Below are 25,693 nucleotides of genomic sequence, written 5' to 3'. Positions count from 1 at the left end.
ATTTTGTCAGTTCAGACAATGGGGCTATTAGTTAAATCAGGTTTTTGGATTATCTTTATCATCACCTACTTTGTCCCCCACCTGCTCCTCCTGGGGGGTAATCAAGAACTGCCTGTGAGCATCTTGATTTCTCCTTTATATCTTTCTAGTTCATTGATTCCAACAGCCTACACCTTTAATGTTCTCGCTTAGTTTTTACAAAATTAACTCTTTATAAAAATTGAATTGTAGCCCTTCATTTCTGATCTTAGATGTCCTCCCTTGTCCTGAGAGCAGAGGCTCCTTCATATTTGCTATGATTTTGACTTTTCTTTTCCTAAGCAGAAATAGGAATTTATTGAATCATGTAGCCAAGTAATCACAGAAGCAAAGGAAGACCCATTGAAACTAGGGCCTCAGGTGCTGGAAAGAGGAGCCCTGTGTCTCAAGCACTCCCTCCCCTTCGTCTCCTCCCTTAACTCTGCCCCTTGCCCCTCAGCTCTGCCTCCAACTAGCCTGGCCCTTGCCCCCAACCAGGTCACCTGGCACCACAGCCCTGCTTAGAAGTCCAATGCAAAGAATGTTTTCCTCTCTCGGTATCTCTCAGTCGATTATTTAATAATTGTAATCATTTCCTGTAGAAAGCAAGCCACTCTGAGCTTCACCAAGCTATGTGCATTCTCTGTCACTGACATTAATATGGAAAAGATTGCATGGGGCCTTTGAATTCCCCTAACAGGATATAAGGTTGGAGGGCACGGATGAGGTTAGAACAGAAGTGATAAAGCATCTGATTCACCGGGTCCCTTAGAAATCAAACGTGTTATCAGTGGTCCTATACCTAGAGAGAATTATTTGGACACATTTATGCCAATTACAGCAATTTATATTTTATGATTTATTATTCTGGATTTTTTCCCCGTCTCCCTGCTTCCTCTCACCCTGTTTCCCAAGTTACTGCTAATTGAGTCAGTAATACCCAGAAAATATCTTCTCCTGCTCTAAAAAGTGGAAACCAGTAGATTAATGTCTCCTTATTCTCAGAGGTGAAGAGTACTGAGTTACAAGCCTGCTTCGTCACCATTTCTCTTTCATTACCAGTTTTTATACTGTGTGTTATCTCTTATATGGTCTTGCTTGATAGTATCCCCTGTATGTGCTTGTGACCTCTTAGAACAAGGGAGAGACTAGAGGTCATCTTGTCTGGTAGCCTCTAACCAGGGACATGTCAGCATCATCTGAGAGCTTTCTAGAACAATCATGTCCAAGCAGATGACTCAGGCAGTGCCTACTACACAGCTTATCCATGAGAAGGCCACACTTTCACATATGGTGGCAGTAAAACCATGCTCCAAGGTGATGCTGGAGGAGAAGGCCACGGATGGGGAGGTATATGGTAGCAGTGGTATCTGAGCATATAGAATAGAAGCTGGGACTGGCAGGAGAGAAAAAGGAGAGGGGGTCAGAAATTCATTTCTCTAGGTTTCCAGAGGACACTGACCAAGGCTTATACAGTAGCCCCAGATGATCCATAGCAGGGTACTCAGAACTAAGTAAGCCCCCTGCTGGAGACACTCTGTAGCTGAATCCTTTTTTGCCCATTAGGAATTTGGGTAATTCACATTTCTATTTTTTTTTAAGATTTATTTATTTATTTATTTGAGAGAGAGAGAGAGCTGGGATGGGAAGGGCAGAGAGAGACAGAAAATCCAAGCAGACTCCCAACTGAATGTGGAGCCTGATGCAGGGCTGGATCTCGCAACCCTGAGATCATGACCTGAGCCGAAATCAAGAGTTGGGTGCTTAACTGATTGAGCCACCCAGGCGTTCCCAGATTCCTGTTTATAATTGGAGCACGACTGAAATCAGGATGCAAGTGACCCCAGAGATGTGTAGGTTTCAGAAGGATATTCAGGAATGATCTCTAGACCCTTTGCTCTGTCTTTTTTCCCTGTCTTTGGATTAGCCTGAGGTATTTGTCAGAAACCCTGGGGCCCTTTGGCCTGGTGGTTGCACTGTACCTGGTTCTCATGCTGCATGTGCAGACCCGAAGGACAGTGCCTGCAGGTGTACTGATGGCGCTCATACACTCCGGGCGCAGTGCTGTGATCTCACTCGGTAAGGCCAGCAGAATGGTCAGTGCCAAGAAATAAAGACTTTGCTTGTTTTATGCAATCCCCAAGAAGACATTAAAAGGGGAGGAAAAAGTGCAGTGAAGACCTCAGATGGATGGGCAGAATTCTTTACCATCAATGCTGGAAACCACCTCTCCATTTCCTGCGTATTCAGGTGCTGTGGCAGGCGACCATCGTGTGACCCTGCTACAGGCTCACTTCCAGTGGGGTGTGTCCCCTGAACTCTGATTCCAGGAAGGAGGGCGGCTTGTGCTGATTCTCCTGCACCCTCTGAATGGGGCTCCTTCTAATAGTGGGTCAGACTGACGGGGTGGCTTCCCAGAGTCACGTTAACTGGCCCAGAAGATCACCCTGAGCTTGACCTCATGACATGGAGCTGTGCTGGTCATCAGGGAGAGTTCTCGTACCTGTAGGTTTGCAGAGAACATGTGGGGGCATTCCAGCCAAATCTGAACTAGCGTCAGTGCTCGTGTCACACGTCAGGGGGAGCCCACTCCCGTTTGGCAGGAGGAAGCAACAAGTTGGGGGCGAGTTGCTTCTTTCCTTAGACCAGAGTGCACGTGCAGCGGGAATAAAGGTTTTGGGAGCAGCCCCAGTCCCGCCCTCGCTCAGGCTCCAGGGTGGGTGTCCCGGGCAGGTGTCTGACAGGGGCCGGGCGGCACCTCAGCGCTGTTTCTTCACCACCAGGATGACACATCGCCCGTGTTCCCCGCAGGTCCAGTTCCTCTCCCCGCGAGCCCGCCGCCGATTCCACGCCGCCCTGGCATCCTGTTCCACCTCCATGCTGATCCTGTCCAACCTAGTGTTTCTCGGGGGCAGTCAAGTGGGGAAGATCTACTGGAACAGGATCTTCATACAAGGTAAGTTGCCCAGCAGTGCCATTTTCAGTCAACTTCTTTTCCACGTATGCTCTTGGTACCTTGAATGGATTTAGGGGGAGGCGTTCATTGTTCATGGTATGTGACCCTTGAAGTGCCGCCCAGAAACAGTTCCCTGCATTGAGCTGTGACTTTCAGGGTCCCCTCCTTTGCCGTACCTCTGATCCATCACATGCAGCACGGAACCTTACAACGTACTATCCCAACTCTCCCAAACTCTACCTTTGCCTTCTGCTAAGGTAGTGCTCCAGCTTTTAAAATGTTTCCTAATCTTCCTTCCTCATTATCCCAGCCTTCAGTATACTGCAGAGTCTGTTTCATTTCCACTCTCAACATCCCACCAGGGAAGGTGCTAGAAGCCCCGCTGTGTTCCCTTGCAGTGTGGGTGTGGCGCCTGGGTTTGCCAGGCTCTTTGTTGTTGTGGATGTTTTTGTCTGAGTGCTGGGATGCCAGCAGTACTGGTCGACCCCGTGTTTACTGTGCAGTAAGTGGCGTGTCCCCATGTCTACTGCAAAGCCACACCCACAGCAGGTAAAATGCTAGTCTGTGGGAACTACTGTGAAAACGTTGCATTAACAATCAAGCGTCATTTATTTATGGGCGCAGTTCCTCGGGCTGGAACTAAGAGTTCTGTCACAGCCTTAAAAGAATGGGGAGAGTGGGAGCTGCTAACAGTGCCCGTTGCCAGTTCCCTGGATGTGAAGAGCAAAGGTCCCCTGTTCTGTTTCCCTGACCAGCAGCGTGGTTTTGTGCCTTTGGTTTGGGAAGTTTGGCCAAGCGGCAATGATGCGACTGCACTGCCAGGCTATCATCTCTACGTCTGGGTCCCTGAGGGGCCGGCGATGCTTTCGCTGCAGCTTTTTTCATACCAGAAATAACCCCAGTACAGCTGTGCAATCCCAGAATGCCAGGTCACAAGTCTAAAGTGTGCCAGCTCGGGGGAGCCAGACTCACAGGGGTCACGAGAGAGCCCTGCTCCGCTTTCCTCTCGTCATTACAAAGTCCTCTTTGATCTTGCTTTCTGAGAAATGTCTTAGCCAATGGTTCCTGAAAAGACAATGTGCTTTTTAAGTGGAAGCTGTCCTTTAATAAAGATGGAAGCAAATGGGGTGCAGAGGATCTAAAGATAAAAAGCACCCCTCATTGTGGGCAATAGTGTCCTACTTTTCTTGCCTTCAACCATGGTATGTAGCATGATGCCAAGAACACTGGGACTTGGGGAGAAAATGCTGACTCGGGGTTTGCTGGTCAGATGAGCGAGAAGGCTCCGAGCTTTGCTTCCAGAAATCAAACATCAGGTGTTCGCTACTTCCAAGGCACTGAGAATAGACGATTAAAAAGAGAAGCACCCACACATGTAGGAGCTGAACGTGCAAACAGAAATGTGCCACAGACTGAGGTAATATTGTGCTGGATGCGTGAGTGAATTGCTAGAGGTCACAGGACAGAGTGGCTTATCTTCCCACGAAAGTTGGATCTCACAGAAGAGGTGGCATTGGAATTGGAGTTTTGGGCATTCAGTAGGAACTTGCCAGGTGGAGAAGGTGGGTATATGGGGGTAATGAGCACTAGCTTCTGTGTCAGATCATTCTAAACTCTCAGTGATCTTTCCCCATAGAAGTTTGTTTTTATCACAGTTCAGTGCAAGACCAGTGGCTTTCTCTAGGCAGTGACTCTAGGACCTAGAATATTTCTATTTTGATTCTCTGCTGTCTTGTGCTGGCCTCATGGAGGGAACGAGAACACAGGGGTAGTGCACAAGTACTAAATACCCCTGCCAGCAGTACCACACAGCATTTCTGCTCATGTTCCACTGGCCAGAGTGAGTCATGTGACTGACCCAAGTGCAAGGTAGGGAGATGTGGGGAAGTACACAGACATTAGTAGGTTATGGCTCGGGAGGAGAGGACATGAGGCAACCTGGAGATGCCCAAGAGGCAGTTAAAAATATGAGTTAGACCATGAAAAACAGTATGGAGTTTCATCAAAAAATTAAAATAGACATACCATATGATCCAGAAATTCCACTACTGGAAAGTTACCCAAAGAAAATGAAAACACTAGTTGGAAAAGATAGGTGCACCCTTATATTCATTGCAGCATTATTTACAATCGCCAAGATATGGAAGCAACCTAAGTGTCCATCAGTAGATGAGTGGATAAAAAGATGTACATATACATAATGGAATATTACTCGGCCATAAAAAAGTCGTCTTGCTATTTGTGACATGGCTTGACCTAGAGGGTATCATGCGAAGTGAAATAAATCAGACAAAGAAGGGCAATATAATTTCACTTATATGTAGAATCTGAAAAGACAAAATAAACAAAACCAGAAGCAGACTTGTAAATGCATAGAACAAACTGGTGGTTGCCACAGGGTGTGGGGGGATGGGCAAAACAGGTGATGGGGATGAAGAGGTACAAACTTTCAGTTATGAAATAAGTAAGTCACAGAGAGGAAAGAAAAGTACAGCATAGGGAATATAGTTAATATATATTATAATAATGTCATATGGTGACAGATGGTAACTATACTTACTGTGGTGAGCATAGCATAATGTACAGAATTGTTGAATGACTACGTTGTGCTTTTGAAGCTAATATAACATTGTATGGCAACTGTACTTCAGTAACAAAATCTTTTTTCAAATGTGACTTGCAGTTGGGGTGGGTGGAACTGGGAGCTGTGGGATAGAGGCAGGTGAGGTGATGGGAGTGGATACCGTTAGCCAGGGAGCAGGCACAGAGTGAGAAGAGAACAGAGTGGGAGGTGGCTCCTGGGCATGTGGGCATTTAAAGGGGCAGAGGAAAGATAGTAGCTAGAAGATGTTCTTTCTGTTTCTCAAAGGCATCAAGATCAAAGCATGATTTGCCCTGCACCCTGTGGAGCTAACATCTGGCACACAGGAGTCAGGGCTCTGAGAACATCGGTCTGCTTCTGCCGAGGTGGGCCCATGACTGGATCTATGTTGTATCCTTGGAGCCAGGTGCCTGAGTCCTGGAGACCAAATTTCTAAATATGGAGGGCTCTGCGCAAGCATTTGTCTCTGGGTTCTCAGGCCAGGGAAGCGCAGCTGAGAAGGCATTTACTGTGTCAGAGACTCTTTCAGTCAGCCTGACCCCATCTTCAGCGATCTGTCCCCTGGGCCTCCTGAGTCAGGGAATGTCTACTGGGAATTTGACAGTTGCCTCACTTGTCTGTTCCCCACTGTGGGTCTTTGTCTCTGAGTGAATTTCAGTATCTCCTGGAGGAAAGTAAACCAGATGGTGCCAAATCCCCCATCCTTAAGGACTCTGGATTTCTCTTCATAACTAATTTGATTGACCTGATAGAAGATCAGTATGAATGTTCATGTTTGGGTACCAAAAATACTAATGAGCTTATAGGATCCTTCCTCATACTCTGCTGGGGTGTTATATTAGCTTTCTAAAATTAAAAAAAAAAAAATCTGAATTCTGAAACTCCTCTGACCCCAACGGTTTCAGATACGGGATTGCTGTTCTGTACATGTAGCTGCTGATGAATGAACCGGGACTCTAACACTGTGGTTGTCTCTGGCCACTTCCTTCAGCCACATGGAACCTGGTGTTCCAAGACCCACCTCTGCTCACTGAGGAACATGCAGTGAGTGGAGTGAGTGAGGGGCTGGGGAGTTCAAGCTCATATTAGATTCCCAGGTTTAATGGGAAGGTGGCCCTTCCCTAGGGGATAACCACCCTGGTCCCTGTGCACCTTGATCCTTGAGGGGCTGGGACCTGCTGTGATGACAGGTGGTAGCAGGGGTCCCTCTAACAGATCTTGCCTTGGTGAGTCCAGGAAGAGCAGGGAGAGGACAGCCAGGTGTCTGAGGATGGGGATTATAGAAGACGTTGCAGATTCCAACCCTCCCTCCCATACAGGGCAGGGGCTGAGAGGATACAGCTTCGCTAGTTATCAGGGAGCCTCTTTACTGCATCGTTGATGTCCCTAGAAGCATCTCATGATTAGCCTGGAGGAGTTGTCTTAAGACCACTGTCTCCGTATCTCGGCACAGATCTGTTTGCTTTAAGCTACAAAGCTTGTGTTAGTAGCGTATGTAAAAATCTCTAGCCTGGTCTCTATGGGGTTGGTGATACCAGACTGTAAAACCAGACCCATCCCTTTCTGCTCTGCACACTGCCCTGCTGCCCAGGACAGTGGACCATTCCAGCCAAGGGATGGGAATGCTAAGCGGCCCTCTGAGGGCTCTGGGATGCATCACACACAAATCATTTTGATCAAGTGTTTTTTTCTGCTGCAGAGGTTGGAGAAGTAATATTCAATTAATTGTGGAAAATAAGAATCTGTATCTTTGCCTTAAAAAAAAGTCCCCAAATTTGTGCTATTGAAATTTACTTCCAGCAGCTTGAGGAATTTGAATGTTTGGGCCTCAGGTATTTAAGGAGGTTAGCTGGATCCAGGGATCTGAGAAGGATGTACTCTGGGGATTTGGTCCCTAGGCCTGCTCTTGGAGGGACCCTGCTGTGTGATGCTTTGCGGAGGCAAACTCAGGTTGCTTCTTACATAACTCTGGCTTTCAAAAGCATTTGTTTTTGTTTTTGTTTTTGTTTTTAAGATTTTATTTAGTCATTTGACAGAGAGAGACACAGCGAGAGAGGGAACACAAGCGGGGGTGGGGGTGGTTTGGGAGAGGGAGAAGCAGGCTTCCCGCTGAGCAGGGAGCCCGATGCGGGGCTCCATCCCAGGACCCTGGGATCATGACCTGAGCCAAAGGCAGATGCTTAATGACTGAGCCACCCAGGCTCCCCTCAAAAGCATTTGTTGATGGCAAGAGCTCTCTCATGTCTGCCTTATCCTTGATGTTGAAGTGTAAGTTCATTTCCTGAACAGGCAGATGATGACTGCTCTGTAGCTCAGAAATATGAGTGAGTTATAACTCTCAAGTCTGCAAGACGAAGCTCCATAAACCAGTTGTGTCTCAAGCATCCTCGCAGTGCCCTGTAGTCCTGTCACAGTAGGGGAGAAAATGTATTCAGCAGGGCTCAATAGACTTTGGGAATATATCTGGCCTTGAGGAGGCCGAGGGCTTTATTAGTGTTGTTTGGGTGCAGGGTGGCATTCCTTCTGGAAAGACCATCCACTTTTGTTAGCAGTAGGCAGGGGCTCTATAAAAAAGGTACGTAATCATTTCCCAAGAAGTGGGTTTTGCAGTGCCAGGAGTTTGGTAGGGACATGGCGTCTAGCCAAAATTTTCCTGCCTAACTTCTCATTACACACACACACACACACTCACACACTCCCTCCTCTTATTGCCTGATCTAGTTTGACAAACATACACCAGACATTTTCCTGCCTGACTTCTCATTGCACGCGCGTGCGTGTGCGCACACACACACACACACACACACACACACACACACTCCTCCTCTTGTTGCCTGATCTAGTTTGGCAAACCCCATCTCAGCACTTAGCTCCTGGAGCGGCCCCATGCCAAGGCAAGGAGAATTTGGTTCTTTTCCCTCCAGATTACAATGAGAGAGGAACTAGTAATTTTTTAATGCAGGTCAGAACCTTTACACTCCCCATATTCACTTACTATTTCTAGCTGAGAGAGGAGAAAGTATATTTTCTTCCTGATTACTAGCTTGTCCAGACAGTTTATTTTTCTCCTGACTCAAATGGCTCCCGACAGGCATTTTATTTAAAGCTGAACTGGGGTATCACACTGGAAATTCAGGAAGGCTGTGGTTAAATAGAAGCTCATTCCCCTCACATCTTGTTAAGTTCTTGGGACTAAGATTTCATTTTTGATGAGAGAAGACAGAGGGCAGTCGTCATTGTCTCAGGGGCCTCCCCTTGTGATTACATTGTCTCGCTGTCTTCAGGAGCCTTTACCTTCAAAGGAAGTTTCTTTTGCTCCGATTGATTCTGCTTCTGCCTCACTGGATCCTCTGCAAGTTCTAGAAGAGTTAGAGGAACAGGAGATTCCCACCCATTGTACTAGTGGTAAAGTTGATATGTAGAGATAGGTTATACGGTTTATCCATGGTTACACATTGGTCCATTTATGGCCATTCTTGGAATCTGAATTTCAAGACTTTCAGAGGTCTTGGTTTCTTTCTTTCTTTCTTTCTTTCTTTTTTTTTTTTTTAAAGACTTTATTTATTTATTTATTTGCCAGAGAGAGAGAGAGAGAGAGAGCACAAGCAGGGGGAGCGGCAGAGGCAGAGGGAGAAGCAGGCTTCCCACTGAGCAGGGAGCCCAATGTGGGACTTGATCCCAGGACCCTGGGACCATGACCTGAGCCGAAGGCAGACGCTCAACCGTCTGAGCCACCCAGGCACCCCAGAGGTCTTGGTTTCTTCTTTACTCTATGCCATGTGGTCACCCAGATGGCTTGGGCATGGGTACTTCAGGCCAGTTCACTAGGTATAGGACACGAGAAATAGTGAGTGGGCATTCTTATCCAGCAGTGCCCCTGGGGTTATGTTAAAGCTGAGAGAATTTCTAAAATATCTAGAAAGGAATTTGAATCATAGTACATTTAAATACTACTTTCTGTGAGGTTGTGGGAAACTTTTTCCTGTTAACTAGGAGTTTCTGTGAATTCATTTGGAAAGAGTTTTATGGATATGGGAGCACTTTAAACTGGTCTTTAAATAGAATATCACGTAAAGACTAGTAGAACTTAGACACCATTAATCAAATAAAAACCATTTTGATTTTTTACTATTTTATTAGCATGTAATATTTGAAGTCTCTACCTCACACTGGCTCCAATCTACCTGCCCTCTATCATGTATGTGCGGGGTGATATTCAGAAGTATATTACAATCAAATCATTATGTTATTTAGCTTAAAGTAATACAATGTTATATGCCTATCATATCTCAATAAAACTGGGGGGAAAGGGAAAAAAGTATATTACAAATATGTTAATAGAAATTAAAATCAAACCAAAATAATTTTTTCTTTTTTTTTGGTCAGTCATTTAATTGTTATGTTAATCATAACACATTACATCATTAGTTTTTGATGTAGTGTTCCATGATTCATTGTTTGTGCATAACACCCAGTGCACCACGCAGAACGTGCCCTCTTTAATACCCATCACCAGGCTAACCCATCCCCCCCCCCCCCCTCCCCTCTAGAACCCTCAGTTTGTTTTTCAGAGTCCATCATCTCTCATGGTTCATCTCCCCCTCCGATTTACTCCCCTTCATTCTTCCCCTCCTGCTATCTTCTTCTTTTTTTTTTCTTAACATATATTGCGTTATTTGTCTCAGAGGTACAGATCTGTGATTCAACAGTCTTGCACAATTCACAGCGCTCACCATAGCACATACCCTCCCCAATGTCTATCACCCAGCCACCCCATCCCTCCCACCCCCCACCACTCCAGCAACCCTCAGTTTGTTTCCTGAGATTAAGAATTCCTCATATCAGTGAGGTCATATGATACATGTCTTTCTCTGGTTGACTTATTTCACTCAGCATAACACCCTCCAGATCCATCCACGTCGTTGCAAATGGCAAGATCTCATTCCTTTTGATGGCTGCATAATATTCCATTGTGTATATATACCATACCACATCTTTATCCATTCATCTGTCAATGGGCATCTTGGCTCTTTTCACAGTTTAAACCAAAATAATTTTAAATATTTAAGTAAGTCCCTTTATTCTCTAACTGTGTATCTAGTTGCTTGCCACATGGTATATATTCACTACATACAAGGATATCTGCAGCAGGATTCCCAGACCTGTACTCTAAGGACCACACCAGGAAATCACTTGGGATTTCAGTACATGTGTGGTTTCTGAAATGAACCACACATCCTAGAATGTATGTTATTAATTTATTTGACTGCTTATCACAGTTACTATAATACCTTCTGCTACGGGTGCAAGAAGAGTTCAGCCCCCGCTGGGCCAGCACATGCCAGATGAGGATAAAAGGGGAGTGCCCTGCTGTCTACCCACTGCTTCTGGAACTAGTGCAAAGATAAAGTCTGAAATGGTAACTATTCTAGTCTTTATCACGTACCAGTAGCCAAGAGACCCTTTTTCCCATTCTGCCTCCACCAGTCACTACTGAGCATTTGTTAAAAGTATTAAAAATTAAGTATTATGTAATGTAGGATTCAGTAACATTTTGTAACAGGAGGAAATTCAGCAAGAACTGTCATCACCAGGTGTCTCAGCTTCGGGATAAATTCTTTTGTGCAGCAGGACCCATTGTTGGGTTTGTTTCCATTTACCGCTGCACTGGGCACTGACCACCTGCTTTATGCCACGACCTGCATTTATTTCCTGTGGTTGCTGTAACCAGTCATGACAAACTTGATGGCTTAAAGCAATATAAGTTTATCTCTCGCTGTTCTGGAGGCCAGAAATCTGAATTCAGTTTGCTGGACCAAAGTCAAAGTGTTGGCAAGACTGGTTTCTCCTGGAGGCTCTAGAGTAGAATCTGTTTCCAGCTTCCAGAGGCCACCTATATCCCTTGGCTCATGGTTGACCTTTCTCCTCTTCTAATTATTCCCTCTGTCCCTCTATTTCCATCCTCAGTGTGCCTTCTGTCTGATTCCTCGTGTCTTTTTTATAAGGAACTCATGGTTACACCGGGCCCACCTGGATAATCCAGGATAATCTTCCCATATCACGATCCTTAACTTGATCACGTCTGCACAGTCCCTTTTGCCAAGTAAGGTGGCCTTCGTGGGTTTCAGAGATGAGGGCATGGTCATCTTTGGAGGAGCCATTATTTATTCTGGAACAGCACAATAAGGTAATGACTGTGATCAAACAGGACATCCGTTCTGTGGCACCACTGTGATAGATTCTTCCTAAAGAGCTTTGATTATAAAATAGCAAATTGGATATGCCACTAGCTTCATTAAAATGAGAATCAGCCTGTAAAAAGAAATGGTACTTGAATTTCACGGAAGTATGCATGTGAGGTTTGTTATCTTGAGGGTATTTAGAAAGTCATATTTAGGGGAAAACTACAGCTTCGCCTGCTCAGCTCAGTTCCCCCATTCTTTGGGAACAAAGCTCTCCCATCCCATTCTCAGTCTGTGCCATTCTGCTGGGGCACACCCTGCACCTGAGATCTTGGGTTCAGAATGTGACCGAGACTGGCCAGTCAGTGTGGCCCATCTCCCCATGCAGAGAAATTCCAGAGTTTCTGTTGGAACTGTCAGGAAAGAAAAACGTTCTTTCCTTTGGGGTTGTGGAGGAGTCAGAACATTGGGCTGGAGCTGGGGCAGCCCTCTTGCCACCACCAGGGGGAGCCAAGTAGCAAGAAAAGCCAACTCCAAGGAAAACAGAGCTGCATGTTGGATGCTATAGTTTTGAGATGACCGACCGCCATGTATTTTTTTGCCCCTAGCTCCAGGAGTTCTTTTTTTTTTTTTTTTTTTTTAAGATTTTATTTATTTATTGAGAGAGAGAGAATGGTAGAGAGCATGAGAGAGAGGAAGGTCAGAGGGAGAAGCAGACCCCCCGCTGAGCAAGGAGCCCGATGCAGGACCTGATCCCGGGACTCCAGGATCATGACCTGAGCCGAAGGCAGTCGCTTAACCAACTGAGCCACCCAGGCGTCCCCTAGCTCCAGGAGTTCTTGAAGCTAACATATCTGTGTACTTTCCAGTTATAGGAATTTATTTTTGTTTACTTTTTTTTTACTCAACTCATGTTGGCAGACAGTTCTCCAGGGTTCTCTTGTGTTTGTGCCTATCTTTTGACTCTCTTTCAGGCCATATTTCCAAGAATAACTTGTATAACAAATATCTCTAGAAGATGGAAACCGTATCTTTCTCCAAAGTAAAGGGTCTTTGTTTACCATCCAGTATAATAAATAACAATTCAGTATAATAAAGATAATATCTTTCTCTGGGACAAGGTCAGGCAGGTTTACTGCTCGTTATAAAATATTTGGATTTCCTAAGCCTGGGTTTATCTCCTATGAATACCTTACTGCCTGTGCAGGCATCGCCTGGCTCTCTTTGCATTGCATTGTGGGATGAGGGGCTCAGGAAAATGGCACAAATGCTCTGGCTACTGTTACTGCTGTGAGTAATAAAGTCCTTCGTCTCTGACCCAAGAGTCTTGTGTCTTCTGCCAGCATCCTGAAATTGTGACAAGCTAATTTGTTGTTTGCAAGTAGGGTAAAATCTCAGACCTTTCACTGACTGACAGTCCAGTTTGGTTGGGTTTCTGTCACTTATAACCAAAAGCAGCCTGATTAATGTAGATTAACCTAAAAAATGTAGGTAGAACATACCAGTCTGACAGGTTCTTAAGGGAAGGATACTTGGGGAGATTCTTGTATACTGAATCATTTTTTTCATAGAACCAGTTTTGGATTCTGTACTTCCTAATACAGAAACTTGGAAAAATTGTATACCCTGTTATGCTTTTTAATGTGGGCATCTAAATTCTTCTGTTATAAATTTAAATAAATATAAAAGATCTCATTTTTGCCATAATATGAATATCAATATTTAAAAATAAAACAGATACCTTTAAATAGCATAGATTGTAAATAATTTAGTGATTTGCTATCCACCATCATCCTTTTAAAATGTATATGGGCAAGACCTTCTTTCACAGTGATATTTCCTTGATCTATTTGTATTTTATTTCTCCCACAGAATTTTGTCTTGTTTAAAAGTTTCTTCTTTTTTTGGGTATCTTACTTCTCTGTAGCCTTGTTGTGTTGTTTGCTTTTTGATTACCATAAGGCTAGAAACGTAAACATTTCTCCTAGACTGAGTCATTATTACTATTATTATTAGTGCACAACTCAGAGTACAAAAATGATAACAGTAACAAGTAATTATTACCTAAAATGTAAAATTTGATCAGAAATGCATTTCTGTTGAGGTGAATAATGTAAGAATTTGTGGTTGAGTAAAGGAGTTTTGTAATTATTCCTTTATTTTGTCCCTCTGTTTTCAAGCTTTTTATTAAAATATGGCCCAGAAACGTGCACATAAGAATTTTCTCTAAGTGAACCCACATGTGTGACTGGTGCCTAGAGGTCCCTTCTTATGACTCTACAAATTACTACCTGCCCTTAGGTGACTATCCTGGCTTCTAAATGCACATCTTTTTGTTACAGAGCTTGTTTCTTTTTTAAATATGTATATAAATAGAATCACATACTATGTATTCTTTTGTGTCTAGCTTCTTTGGCTCAATATCATGTTGAGAGATTCATCCATATTTTTGAGGGTGGTTATAGATTTTTCCTGCTTAGTACTGTAAAGTATGCCATTGTGTGAACATGTTACAATTCGTTTCTCCATTCTGTTGTTGATGAACATAGCAGCTATTAGCTCCTCTGATCAGATTGATGACCTGTGGTGAAACTGTGTACACATTTTGTTGGGTGTACCCCAGAGAATGGGATTGCTCTATCACACACTATACGTACATTTTACAGCATGTTGTACCAATTCCCTTGAGGGTTTTACACCCTGGAACAATATCCTGAGGTAACATAAGGATGGGGGGGTAGCTTACCTTTCCTTTGTAAGGTGGGATAAAGGATATGAGAGAAGAAGGGAAAAGGAGAACCTTAACCTTAGGTTAATTTTTAAAGAAAAATGTGTGTATTTATATTTATGTGTGTGTGTCTATATATGGAATTGAGGATCTGGAAATTCATTCTTCTAAAGTTATCCATGTTGTTTATACTTTGGAAGTCCTGCTATAACTCACGGTGAAGAGTAGTGCCCTATAGGGGAAAGAAGGTCACTGTTCCATGTCCCACTCCATAGTCTTTATTCCCGCCCAAAGGAAAGAAGTGTTGATCTGGACTGGACCCTGGTTGTTGGGGTGAGCATGTATCATTTAGCCACTGCTGTGTAACAAACCACCACAGTTTAAAGGAAGAAGTATTTATTTAGCTCATGAGTCTGTGTCAGTCTGGGGACTGGCTGGTCTCGGACAGCCTCGGGCCTACATGTGTGGGTCCACCGTGGGGTGGATTTAGCAGGGCTTTCACAGTTCGATGGCCTTGACTGGGATGAACTGATGGAGTCAGGTCTGCTTTGTGTTGACTTCTTGTCATCCAGCGGACTTGCCCAGGCTTGTTCACATGGCAGTCCTCGCAGTTCATGAGGGAGCAGCAAGTGTGCGAGGACTTTCAGGCTTTGGCTCCGACCTGGCACACTGTCACTTCTGCATTCTTTTGGCCAAAGCATGTGATCAAGCTAGGCCAAGTTCACGGGCGGGGCAGTAGACTCCATCTCCTGGTGGGAGGAGCCGTACACTCGTATTGCAAAGGTGTTGATACAGGAATTTCAAGGAGTGTGAGCATTTTTGCGGTCTATCTCAGTTGCATATTCAGAGGGGACAGAGAACTGGCCAGTGGTGTGGCTGTTTAGATGATCCCATGAGGCTGGAGAGGTAACAAGAATCACACTGGTCCCATTTTGCCATCATTCCCTGTGGCCTCTTCTCTTGTGGCCATTTCTTCTTTACCCCCCCTGCAGAAGCTTTCTCTGTACTCCCCGCCCCCCCCATGGAGTAGCTCCTATCTTTTTGTTATTTTGGCTGGTGAAGGTCAGGAGAGGGTGTGGGGCTAAGGCCTAGGCCAGCTCTACCTTGCAGTGAAGTAATCACAAGCACTCGTGCACTCGTGTGTGCATGCATGTGTGCATGTGTGGTATCCATACGGTTAAAATCTGGAACGATGGGACATTCAGGCTGGTCTGACCTAAAGGAGCTTCCCTGTGGTCCAGCCTAGCCATTGGAGTTCTGCATAGAGTGTGGGGCCAGAGCCCAGCTAATAAGCAAGTATTCCTTTGCTTTACATAGATGTCTAGGCTGCTTGGTGTTCGGAGTTTCCTCAGGGCTCCGAATAACGTCACTCAATGCCTGTTAGTAGCATCCACTGTTACTGTCCTAACTACTGATTGTTAATCAATGTTCGCTTCACCAGCTCAGTTGATCTGCTTGGCAATCCTGTGAGACAGTATAGGCAGAAGTTACCACAGTGTTACCAAGAACCCTGAGGCTCCAAGGGGCTAGGGAACCTGTTCATCATGACACAGCCAGCCAGCAGAAGGACCATGCGAGTCCCAGGCCTTTGACTCCAGGTCCCACGTTCTTCATGCTATATACTATACTCTAGCCTCTTTGCCCTGTGAGGCCCACATCGAGACAGGCAACCACCGTTTTCACGACAGAACATCTCTGGATGCAACTGTCGGAGACATAGTCTGTGGTGCCTGGCTCCTTGTTCTATTCCTGGTACTTTTCATAGGGGGTCGGAGGGAGGTGACAGGAATCAGACTTCCAGGTTTTTGGGCTGATAGGCCAGCCCATGGCCATAGCTGGGTTGGCCGCTAGCTGGTCTGCACCACCAAACAACTGTTTTTATTCTGAATTTGCTCAGTTGGTGCAGGACTCTCGCTTACCTGACAAATCAATGCTCAGGTGTTGGCTTTCCCTCTGTTAGGCTTACTCACGCATTGCATTAGCTTGCTCGTGAGCCTGTTTCTAGTATTAATCACCCTTACTCAGACGCAGGAGAACGGGGAAAGAAGATCATTTTGTTTGGGCATGCTGTCTGAATTACCAGAGAAAATGATCTCAGGATGGCTGTCGTGAGAGCCAAAGACCTGTACTACCTTGCACCGTGCTGAAAATGTGGCCCCAGACAGCAACGTGGGCTGCTCGTGGCTCTTTTGTTTGCAGTAAATATCAGAAAGTGGAATCCAGAGGGACTTCCCTTGCCTCAGGAATTCTGTCCAGCACTATGGTCACCTCTCTTGAGTGTAATTAAGGCAGTCAGGTATTTCAATGAATATTCAGTGAATGAGAGTGAAAACCACAGAGAAAAACTGTTCATTGTCTTGAAATAAAGACAGAAACAAAAATGAATCCTGTTTGTGAGTGCCTGTTTAGTACCTCACGGAATAAAGGGTCAGAGGTTGGTGTGGGCAGGCAGTTGAGCCTCACCGGGGCCCTTTTTCTCCGTACTGACTTGCAGTCCTGCCAGCCGCCATCCTGTTCACATTCCCTGCTGCTGTGTATTCTTTGCAGGGGAAACCTACTAAGAGAGTAAGACATGGCGAAGGGGGTGCGATGGATTGAGTTGTGTCCCCCCAAAAGATATGATGAAGTCCTACACCCAGTATCTCAAAATGTGACTTTATTTGGAAATAGGGTCTTTACAGAGAGAATCACATTAAAATGAGACCACTGGGGTGGGCCCTAATCCATATGACTGGTGTCCTTATAAAATGTGGAGATTTGTGCACAGAGACAGATGTGCAGAGGGAAGATGTTCTGAAGCCGAGGGGGAAGGAGGGCCACGTGAAGACACGTGCGTGGGAAGCCTGGAGCCACCAGAAGCCGCAAGAGGCAAGGAAGGAACCCCCCCTGGGGGCCTCTGAGGAGGCATGGCCCTGCCAACACCTTGCCTTCAGACTTCTGGCCTCCAGAAGGATGACAGATTTCTGTTGTTCAAGCCATACCGTTTATGGTGCTTTGTTATGGCAGCCCTGGGAAACTCCTACAGGTTGTGTGGCGCAGGAAGGTGGCGGGTGCTGGGGTAAGGTACTGAGATGGGTCGACAGTGACTTCTTCCCCACTTAGAGGAACGGAGCAGTTCAGAGCATGAGTCTAGAACCAGAAGGTCAGAACGCTCTCTTTAAGTTTAGTCCACGCCTAAAATTCGTCTTTTCCTCATGTGTCCTCTAAGCCAGACAGAGCTGATCTGGAATTCTGTGTCTCCCATGTCGGGCTGGCACACTGAGGCTGCCGGCGAGGTCAAGCAGGACCGAACCCCACTTGAAAGTGGCCCAGCCTCCAGCCAACGTGAGGCTTGAAGCCTCTGTGCCCCGTGCAGGCCTGAGCAGCGCGCCTGCAGGACCCCCTTGCTCCCTTCTGCTCTCCTCTGGGCATTGTCACGCTCCAGCTGCTGCTAGCTCTTTCCCAGAGGAGGAGGCAGCAACTAATTTTAGCCCTAGGTAGGTCTCTAGGAAGCATGTCTCAGGAATTTTCTTTATTTTTCTGGTGGCATTTTCATGTGACCTTGGGGGTGAAAAACTGAGAAGACTCCCCTTCTATCAATAAAGGAAAAGGGGAAATCTAATATTTTGTTTTAAAGGTGCTCGTCTTGCTGTGCTGTTAGAAGTCTTTAAGGAACTAGGAGTATGTACCAAAGGGAGTTACCTAAAACCTGTGGCTTTTAGAGGGAGAAGGAAGCAGACAACTGAGGGCTGAGGCAGGGGATAGAACACTGCTCCAGAGAGCATTCGAAAGATGTATCTGGCCTGCTGTGGCAAGGCCAAGCCACCCAGTTTATGACACAGAAACATGGGTTTTGCTTGATTTCCCTTTCCCTGGTTGTCTGTTTACATATTGGGCAGACAGAACCATTTTCATAGTCTTTGTTCCAAGTTGAGTCTCCGTAGTGAAAAGGCCTTTGAGCATGTTTGTTGTAATGTACAAGAGCGGGTCATTTGCATTCTGAGGGTTGCCGATCACACAAAATCAAAAAGATGTCAGACGGCATAATGGGCGCTGTTGTGTGCTGACTTTCAAATGACAAATAGCCCATCAGTGGTCACATAGGCCTGTCTTGGGAGCCATGCCTTTCCTAGGAAAGTCATTCTTTTTTACTAAGCTAGAAGAAACCGTGTAACTTTTAACATAAAAAAAAGTTGCTTCTAGTCCTGTTTTAACATTCTATTCATGTCTACAGTTACCTGTCACTTAGTTTTCTCATATCTGAAGCTTGCTTCTTGATTACTTTTTCACTTCATGGCTGCCCCAACAAGATTGCTGGAGGGTTGGGTCATACCTTTTGCATTGCTTTAAAAAATTGCTATCATCAGTGAAGATTTTACTAAAAGAAGCCAAAGTACAGAGTAAGGAAATATGAAATTGGGAAGCTTCTCAGCCTATCTGATTCAGGGAAAAGAGGCACAGTGGTCAGGTGAGCCTGGATGAGGCTAAGCTCTTTTTTACAGAGAAAATTGCTTGAAGGAGAGGGCCTCCCTGTACTCTGCCAGTTATTATACTGAGTGCTTAGGATACAGTGATAAGCAAACGTGGCAAAATGTGCCACAGTGCTTTGAGACATAGCACTTTGATAAGTGCTTTGGGAACAAAAAGGTGAATGCTTAACTTTATCTTCTGGGTGAGAAGGTGACATCAGAGGTGGGCTTAAAGGATGAGTAAGTACCAGACTTGAGGGATAGGTACAGCATGCACAAAACCATGAAGCCATAAAATTGCACATTGCAGAAACTGTAAGCATCTCAAGATCATGGTGGGAAAGAGGCAACGCATGGTTTTGGTGAATGGGCTGGTTGCGCCAGAGGACTCCAAAAAGTTATGAAGACCATACTTGTCATGCTACAGAGTGTGGACTTCATCCTTAGTAGGCTGGGGGAGGGGTGGGTCACAGAAAGATTTTTGCAAGAGAGTAACATGATTCTCATTTTTGAAAAATCTGTGTTGAGGTAATATAGAGGCTGATTTGTAGAAGAGCAGTACTTAGAGCAGAGAGGCCAGTCAAGGGGCTGTGTGAGGGATGACAGGAGATGCTGGCTGTCGAAAGACAGGAGAAGTCTTCAGAATTCTCCCAGGGAAGATTTTGCGGAATTATCTAAGACTTCATAATTTGTGTAGTTTAATGGTTTTGGTACCTGAGATGAACAAAAATACTTGAGGTTTATATGCTGTTTTTGTAGATCAGTTAGATTAATTTCTGAATTTTGAAGAAAAAATGGCCACTACAGACTTCTCTGTTTCCTTAGCTTTGCCTCTGGAGTTTGAGGGAATATGCAAGTGTGTCAAGGAAAATGCCAAGGCATAGAGGTGGTCTCTGTGGAGATAGGCAGCTTGCTCAGTAAACTGCCTGGATTAATTCTTTTTCCAAGGCCAATTCATCCAGGAAGGATCATGGGTCATGTGTTATAGTTTCTTGTTCTTTGCAGATATTTTCAGGTTTGTCTTTTGTTTCTTAAACATAGTGAGTACAGTTGCTTTATAATCTGTGCTTGATACTTCCAATATGTTACATCTGTATTTACATCTATTGTCTTCTTTTTGTGCTGGGTCTTACCCATAGCTCCTCTTTCCTTATATGCTTAGTTACCTTTGACTGCATGCTGCTCATTGTCTTCTGTAATTATATGTGGGGTTGAGGCCTACCATGAAGGTATCTTCCTTCCTCCAGACAAAATTTGTGCTTGTACCTAATAGATACCAGAGGACATGGTTCATGGAGAGAGTCACTTCTTTCTCCCCTTCTTTGGAAGAAGGAGGCTATGTTTACATCTGGCTCACCATTAACCTGTAGGTGATTTGATTCCTTTTTAGGCCCCAACCTAATGTGCTTTTGTGACTTGCCTATTAGACTCACTACTTTTAGCAGGCCCTGGAATTTTTTTTTTTCTGTTATCTTACCCCAAATATTGTAGCCCAGTCTGGAAAGACAAATGTTCTCATGACAAAAACATTTGTAAGAACTTCCCTTGTCTCCCCTCATTCTCATTTTCTCTTAGATTTTGGCCAGGAAATTCCTTATGATTATGCAGAACATTGCCAGCCTTTTGAAAAAAATTAAAATATTTAGCAATTTTAGTTGTTGTTTTTTTTTTCCTTCTGGTGAGAATTTTTTTTTTCTTCCAGTTGCAGAGAGAATTGATCTAAATAACGTAACTGCCATAGCCAGAAACAGAAGTCTTCCTTAGATTCTGTAGAAATCCTAATTTTCCTCTGAGTCAAACATACCATTTGAAACATCCGAAAAATGATAATATCCTTCAAATATAAACAGAAGGCATCATATAAATTCTTGATAAATGAATTCATATTGGATTGCTAAGAGAAGGTAGATGTATTTGAGGAATCCCTTAATTTCTGAAGGCTGTGTTTCAGTCGTAGTGTAGAATGGTGGTAAAGGACTCTGAAGTCAAACACAATTGAGTCATTTTACTAGCTTTGGGACCTTGGACAAGATACCTATCCTAACACAGTGCTTCTCACCTGTAATTTGAGAAAAATATATACCTCATAGGTGACTGTGGAGATTATATAAGGTAATGAATATAAAACCTTGAACAGCCCTTACTGTGAATGGTAGCTTATTATTGGTAATATTAACACTATTCCACACATGTAGGACCTTTTCTTCTGTCAAAAATAGTTTGGTGGATAGTCAACATGCAAAAGAATGAAGTTGGATCCCTACCTCACATCATATACCAAAATTAACTCAAAATGCATCAAGACCTAAGTGTAAAAACTAAAGGTACAAAATTCTTTTGGGGGCAAATCTTTATGACCTTGGTTGGCCAGTGGTTTCTTATCTATGGCATCAAAAACACAAGTAACAAAAGGAAAAATAATAGATCAGTTGGACATCAATGGAATTAATTTTTTGTGTATGATTCAAAAGGCATCACTGGGAAAGTAAAAATGCAACTAGAATGTGAGAAAATTTTGCAAACCATATATCTGATCATTTGTATCTGGAACTCATGAAGAATTATTACAACTCAATAATAAAATGACACATAATATAAAGTGGGCAAAGGATCTGAATAAACATTTATCCAAAGAAGATATACAAATGGCCAATAGGTATATGAAAACATATTCAACATCATTAGCCATCAGGAAAATGCAAATAAAAACCATAATATGATATCACTTCACAACCTGTAATAAGATTGCTGTAATAAGAATTGAACAAACCCAAAATGAAAAATAAGCATTGGTGAGAGAAATTTGAACGCTCATGCACCACCAGTGGAACTGTAATATAGTTCTGTTTATAGACATTTTGGAATATAGTCTGGAACTTCTTCAAAAAGTTAAACAGAGCTACCCTGTGATCCAGTAATTCTACTCCTAGGTGTATACCCAAGAAAAATGAAAATATATATCCACACAAAACTTGTACATGAATGTTCAGAGTAGGATTATTCATAATAGTGAAAAAGGTGGGAACAGCCCATATGTCCATCAATTGATGAATAGGTGAATAAGATGTGGTATAATCTATACAGTGAAGTATTATTCAACAATAAAAAGGAATGAAGTACTGATACGTGCTACAGCATAAATGAATGTTGAAAACATTATTGAAAGTGAAAGAAGCCAATCACAAAGGACCACATATTGTATGATTCCATTTCTATGAAATTTCCAGAATAGGCCAATCTATGAAGATAAAAAGTATATTAGTGGTTGCTTTAAGGCTGGAAGGGATGGGAGTTTAGAGGGTTGTGGCTAATGTTCACGGGGTTCCTTTTTGGGTGAGGGGCGGATACAATATTCTAAAACTGACTATGGTAATGGTTGCACAACTCTGAGTATAAAAGCCATTGAATTATACACTTTACATGGGTTAAGTGTATAGTATTTTAATTATATCTCAATAAATTTGTTTAAAATTTGTTTGGGGCTAAAGGATAATTGGTCTGGCAGTTACTTTATCTGTTACTCAATCCATCTGTCTGTTCGTCCATCCATCTATTCATTTATCCACCTGACTTTGCTTCTTTCAGTTTATTCTTCCTTCCATCCTCCCATAACATTCCATCTCATTTTCTCTTTCCTTTTTTTTTAAGATTTTATTTATTTATTTGTTGGCGAGAGAGAGAGAGAGAGAGAGAAGCGTGCTCACAAGCACAGAGGGAGAAGCAGGCTCCCCGCTGAGCAAGGAGCCCGATGTGGGACTCAATCCCAGGACACTGGGATCATGACCAGAGCCGAAGGCAGATGTTTAACTGACTGAGCCACCCAGAAGTCCCTCATTTTCTCTTTCCTATTTCACTCTATAAATCCAAAAACATTCAGTGGTCATCCGTTAAAGTCCAGGAATCATGCTACTTCCTGCCTTTTGTCATGCTAGTTTGGCATTTCTAGTATCCTTATGAGTTGCAACTGCCTAGCATAAGGTGACTTTTCCAAGCTCTCCAGAGGAAATGCTCTTTATCAATCCATCCAGTAAATGGATTGATGCACACAAGTGGGAAGTTTGTTATGTAACCAGGGGTATGCTGAAGTAGTAGGAACACCTGGGCCACATCTGATGAGTCCTCAGAATGGTATGTAGGAAATTTTCTGGTTTTGTTTATTTGCTATGACAACTCAATGTTAAATATGTATGACATTCTCTCTTGCCTCCTGTCTGTGGCTAAGTGTGGGTTTGATGCCTGGTAGCTGCATTTCTCATTATTAACACAATGTTGAATGATATCAGGGTTGACCTGGTCTAACACAGCTTAGTTAATGAGATTGCTCCCCTTTGTGTCATCATTAATCAGTATGATGTCAGCTCTTCTCTGACCCAGACTCCAGTACAGTTTCCACAGTTGATGCTCATGAGAATCACTTGAAAAGCTTATTTAAAATGCAAAACCCCGAGTCTCTACCTCTAAGAGATTCTGATTCAGTAGATCTAGGGTGGCACCCAGGAATCTGTATTTCAATAAACATCCTTAGTGAATCTGATGGAGATGCTCCTTTTTTCACCCAGAGATCCTCTCCCATAATTGATCTGTCAGTGCCAGCATTACTTAACAACATGGGAAACTTCTGGTTTCCCATCTAGTGCCCTCCTGTGCCAGTCTCTTCAAGCCTGGAGCTGTTGCACCATGGCTAGGAAGGAGCAAACCTTGTTCTGTATGTGTGAGCCTCTCCCACTGTGTTTAGTGGGTAGAATCTGTAATGTGATTTGAGATTCTTGAAGAAGACAAGGACCCAACCGCTCTAGGTCACTTTCCTAGGTCCAGTGATGGAGATAATCCAACCTGTAACATATCCAAGTAATCAGCATCCGAGTGCAGATGCATATTGTTAGATATCGGATTTTTGCACCCTCTTCAGTTTGCTCGATTTGATAGGGAAAACAGAACTTGAATTTTAGATTAGGATGGAGGCGCCTTAGGAAGGCAATGACAAGGGCCAGCAGAGAGTGGAATAGGGGCAATGTTAGTTGTAGTGAAAACTCTTGTCTGAACATGGATAACTGAGTGCTGACTCCAGTAAGGTGGAGAGGAAGTTTTAAAATGCCTCTATTTTTTTTTATTATGTTATGTTAATCACCATACATTACATCATTAGTTTTTGTGTATTGTTCCATGATTCATTGTTTGCGTATAACACCCAGTGCTCCACGCAGAACGTGCCCTCTTTAATACCCATCACCAGGCTAACCCATCCCCCCACCCCCCTCCCCTGTAGAACCCTCAGTTTGTTTCTCAGAGTCCATAGTCTCTCATCGTTCATCTCCTCCTCCAATTTCCCCCTTCATTCTTCCCCTCCTGCTGTCTTCTTCTTCTTCTTCTTCTTTTTTTTTTTTTTTTAACATAGAATGTATTATTTGTTTCAGAGGTACAGGTTTGTGATTCCTCAGTCTTACACAATTCACAGTGCTCACCATAGTACATACCCTCCCCAATGTCTATCACCCAGCCACCCCATCCCTTCCACCCCCACCACTCAGCAACACTCAGTTTGTTTCCTGAGATTAAGAATTCCTCATATCAGTGAGGTCATATGATACATGTCTTTCTCTGATTGACTTATTTCGCTCAGCATAACACCCTCCAGTTCCATCCATATCATTGCAAATGGCAAGATTTCATTCCCTTTTTAAAAAAAATAAAAATAAAATGCCTCTAGATATACACATACTTCAAACTGCTGTGAAGTTTATGAAGACAATAAATCCATCAGAGCACCAAATTACTAAACCCTGTCACCATCAAATGCCTTTGTGGAAGCCCTCATTACACATGGGGCTGTATTTAAAAAAACAAAACGGGGCGCTTGGGTGGCTCAGATGGTTGAGCGTCTGCCTTCGGCTCAGGTCATGATCCCAGGGTCCTGGGATCGAGTCCCGCATCGGGCTCCCTGCTCCTTGGGAGCCTGCTTCTCCCTCTGCCTCTCTCTCTCTCTCTGTCTCTGTCTCTCATGAATAAATAAATAAAATCTTTAAAAAAAAAAACCAAAAACAAAACAAAACACTTTAGGTGATGCCAGCCATCTTTGTTATTGGGGATCTTGATGTCCAAGACATTGTTGGCATACCCCAGCATGGGAGGAGGAGACTGAAACTAAATTTCAGTTGAACAGGAGAGAGGAAATACTTAATTGCATCTTACAATATATATCTCTGTTTACATTTTGAAAAGCACTGTCATTGGCATTGCAGTCCTGTAATATAGACTGAGCGGTAAGTGAGGGAGCTAGAACTTAGTGAAATGATGACAAACCCACTTAGCCAGGAAAGGGCAGAGCTGAAACTCTGAAGCCGTGTCATCCAGTTCTTTTTTCAGTGCTAGGAAGATGTGGAAGTTTCAGCTAAGAATGTGTCTGGAGTTGATAACGTAGGAATCCTACTTTTTTATTCTTTAGGGTATGGATGATGGACTACTGAACATTGCATGAAAAGAGCTATATAAATGTTTGTGACATGAGTATGGATGATTAGTGTACTTGTTTGGGGAGGAACTTAATGTCTATCCAGCAGCATAGGAAAACTTCGTCATTAATCTTAAAGGCCAGAAACCTTCCTAAAAGGGGTAGATCTTGTTTTTCAATTTTTAATGTCGCATTCCTTTTTTTGAAGTTTTATTTAAACATTTCATGAAGTGTACAGATCTTACGTGTGTGGCATGATGAGTTTTCATAAAGTAGACACACCTGTTAAGCTAAGTACCCAGCACTATGGA

The 25,693-nt window shown here is 43.7% G+C and overlaps 1 protein-coding gene across 4 annotated transcripts in view; it reads left to right on the top strand.

Annotated features, from left to right (window-relative positions):
* The window catches only part of HHAT (hedgehog acyltransferase), a 330,834-nt gene that overhangs the window by 271,820 nt on the left and 33,321 nt on the right, over window positions 1–25,693 (top strand). For 2 of the 4 annotated variants that reach the window (XM_025877897.2, XM_025877896.2), the window contains one exon: window positions 2,830–2,974. In XM_025877897.2, coding sequence (XP_025733682.1) covers window positions 2,830–2,974 — 145 coding nt within the window. Of the gene's footprint in view, window positions 1–2,829; window positions 2,975–10,855; window positions 10,996–11,581; window positions 11,724–25,693 lie in introns of those variants that run through there. The other 2 variants (XM_073900235.1, XM_073900234.1) reach the window with 2 other exon arrangements.

The sequence above is a fragment of the Callorhinus ursinus genome, unplaced genomic scaffold (assembly GCF_003265705.2).
Source record: "Callorhinus ursinus isolate GAN/ISIS: 27379988/994484 unplaced genomic scaffold, GSC_fseal_2.0 scaffold13, whole genome shotgun sequence".
Classification (NCBI taxonomy): domain Eukaryota; kingdom Metazoa; phylum Chordata; class Mammalia; order Carnivora; family Otariidae; genus Callorhinus; species Callorhinus ursinus.
The sequence above is the reverse complement of the archived record's forward strand: the minus strand, read 5'-3'. Positions and strand labels throughout refer to the sequence as shown.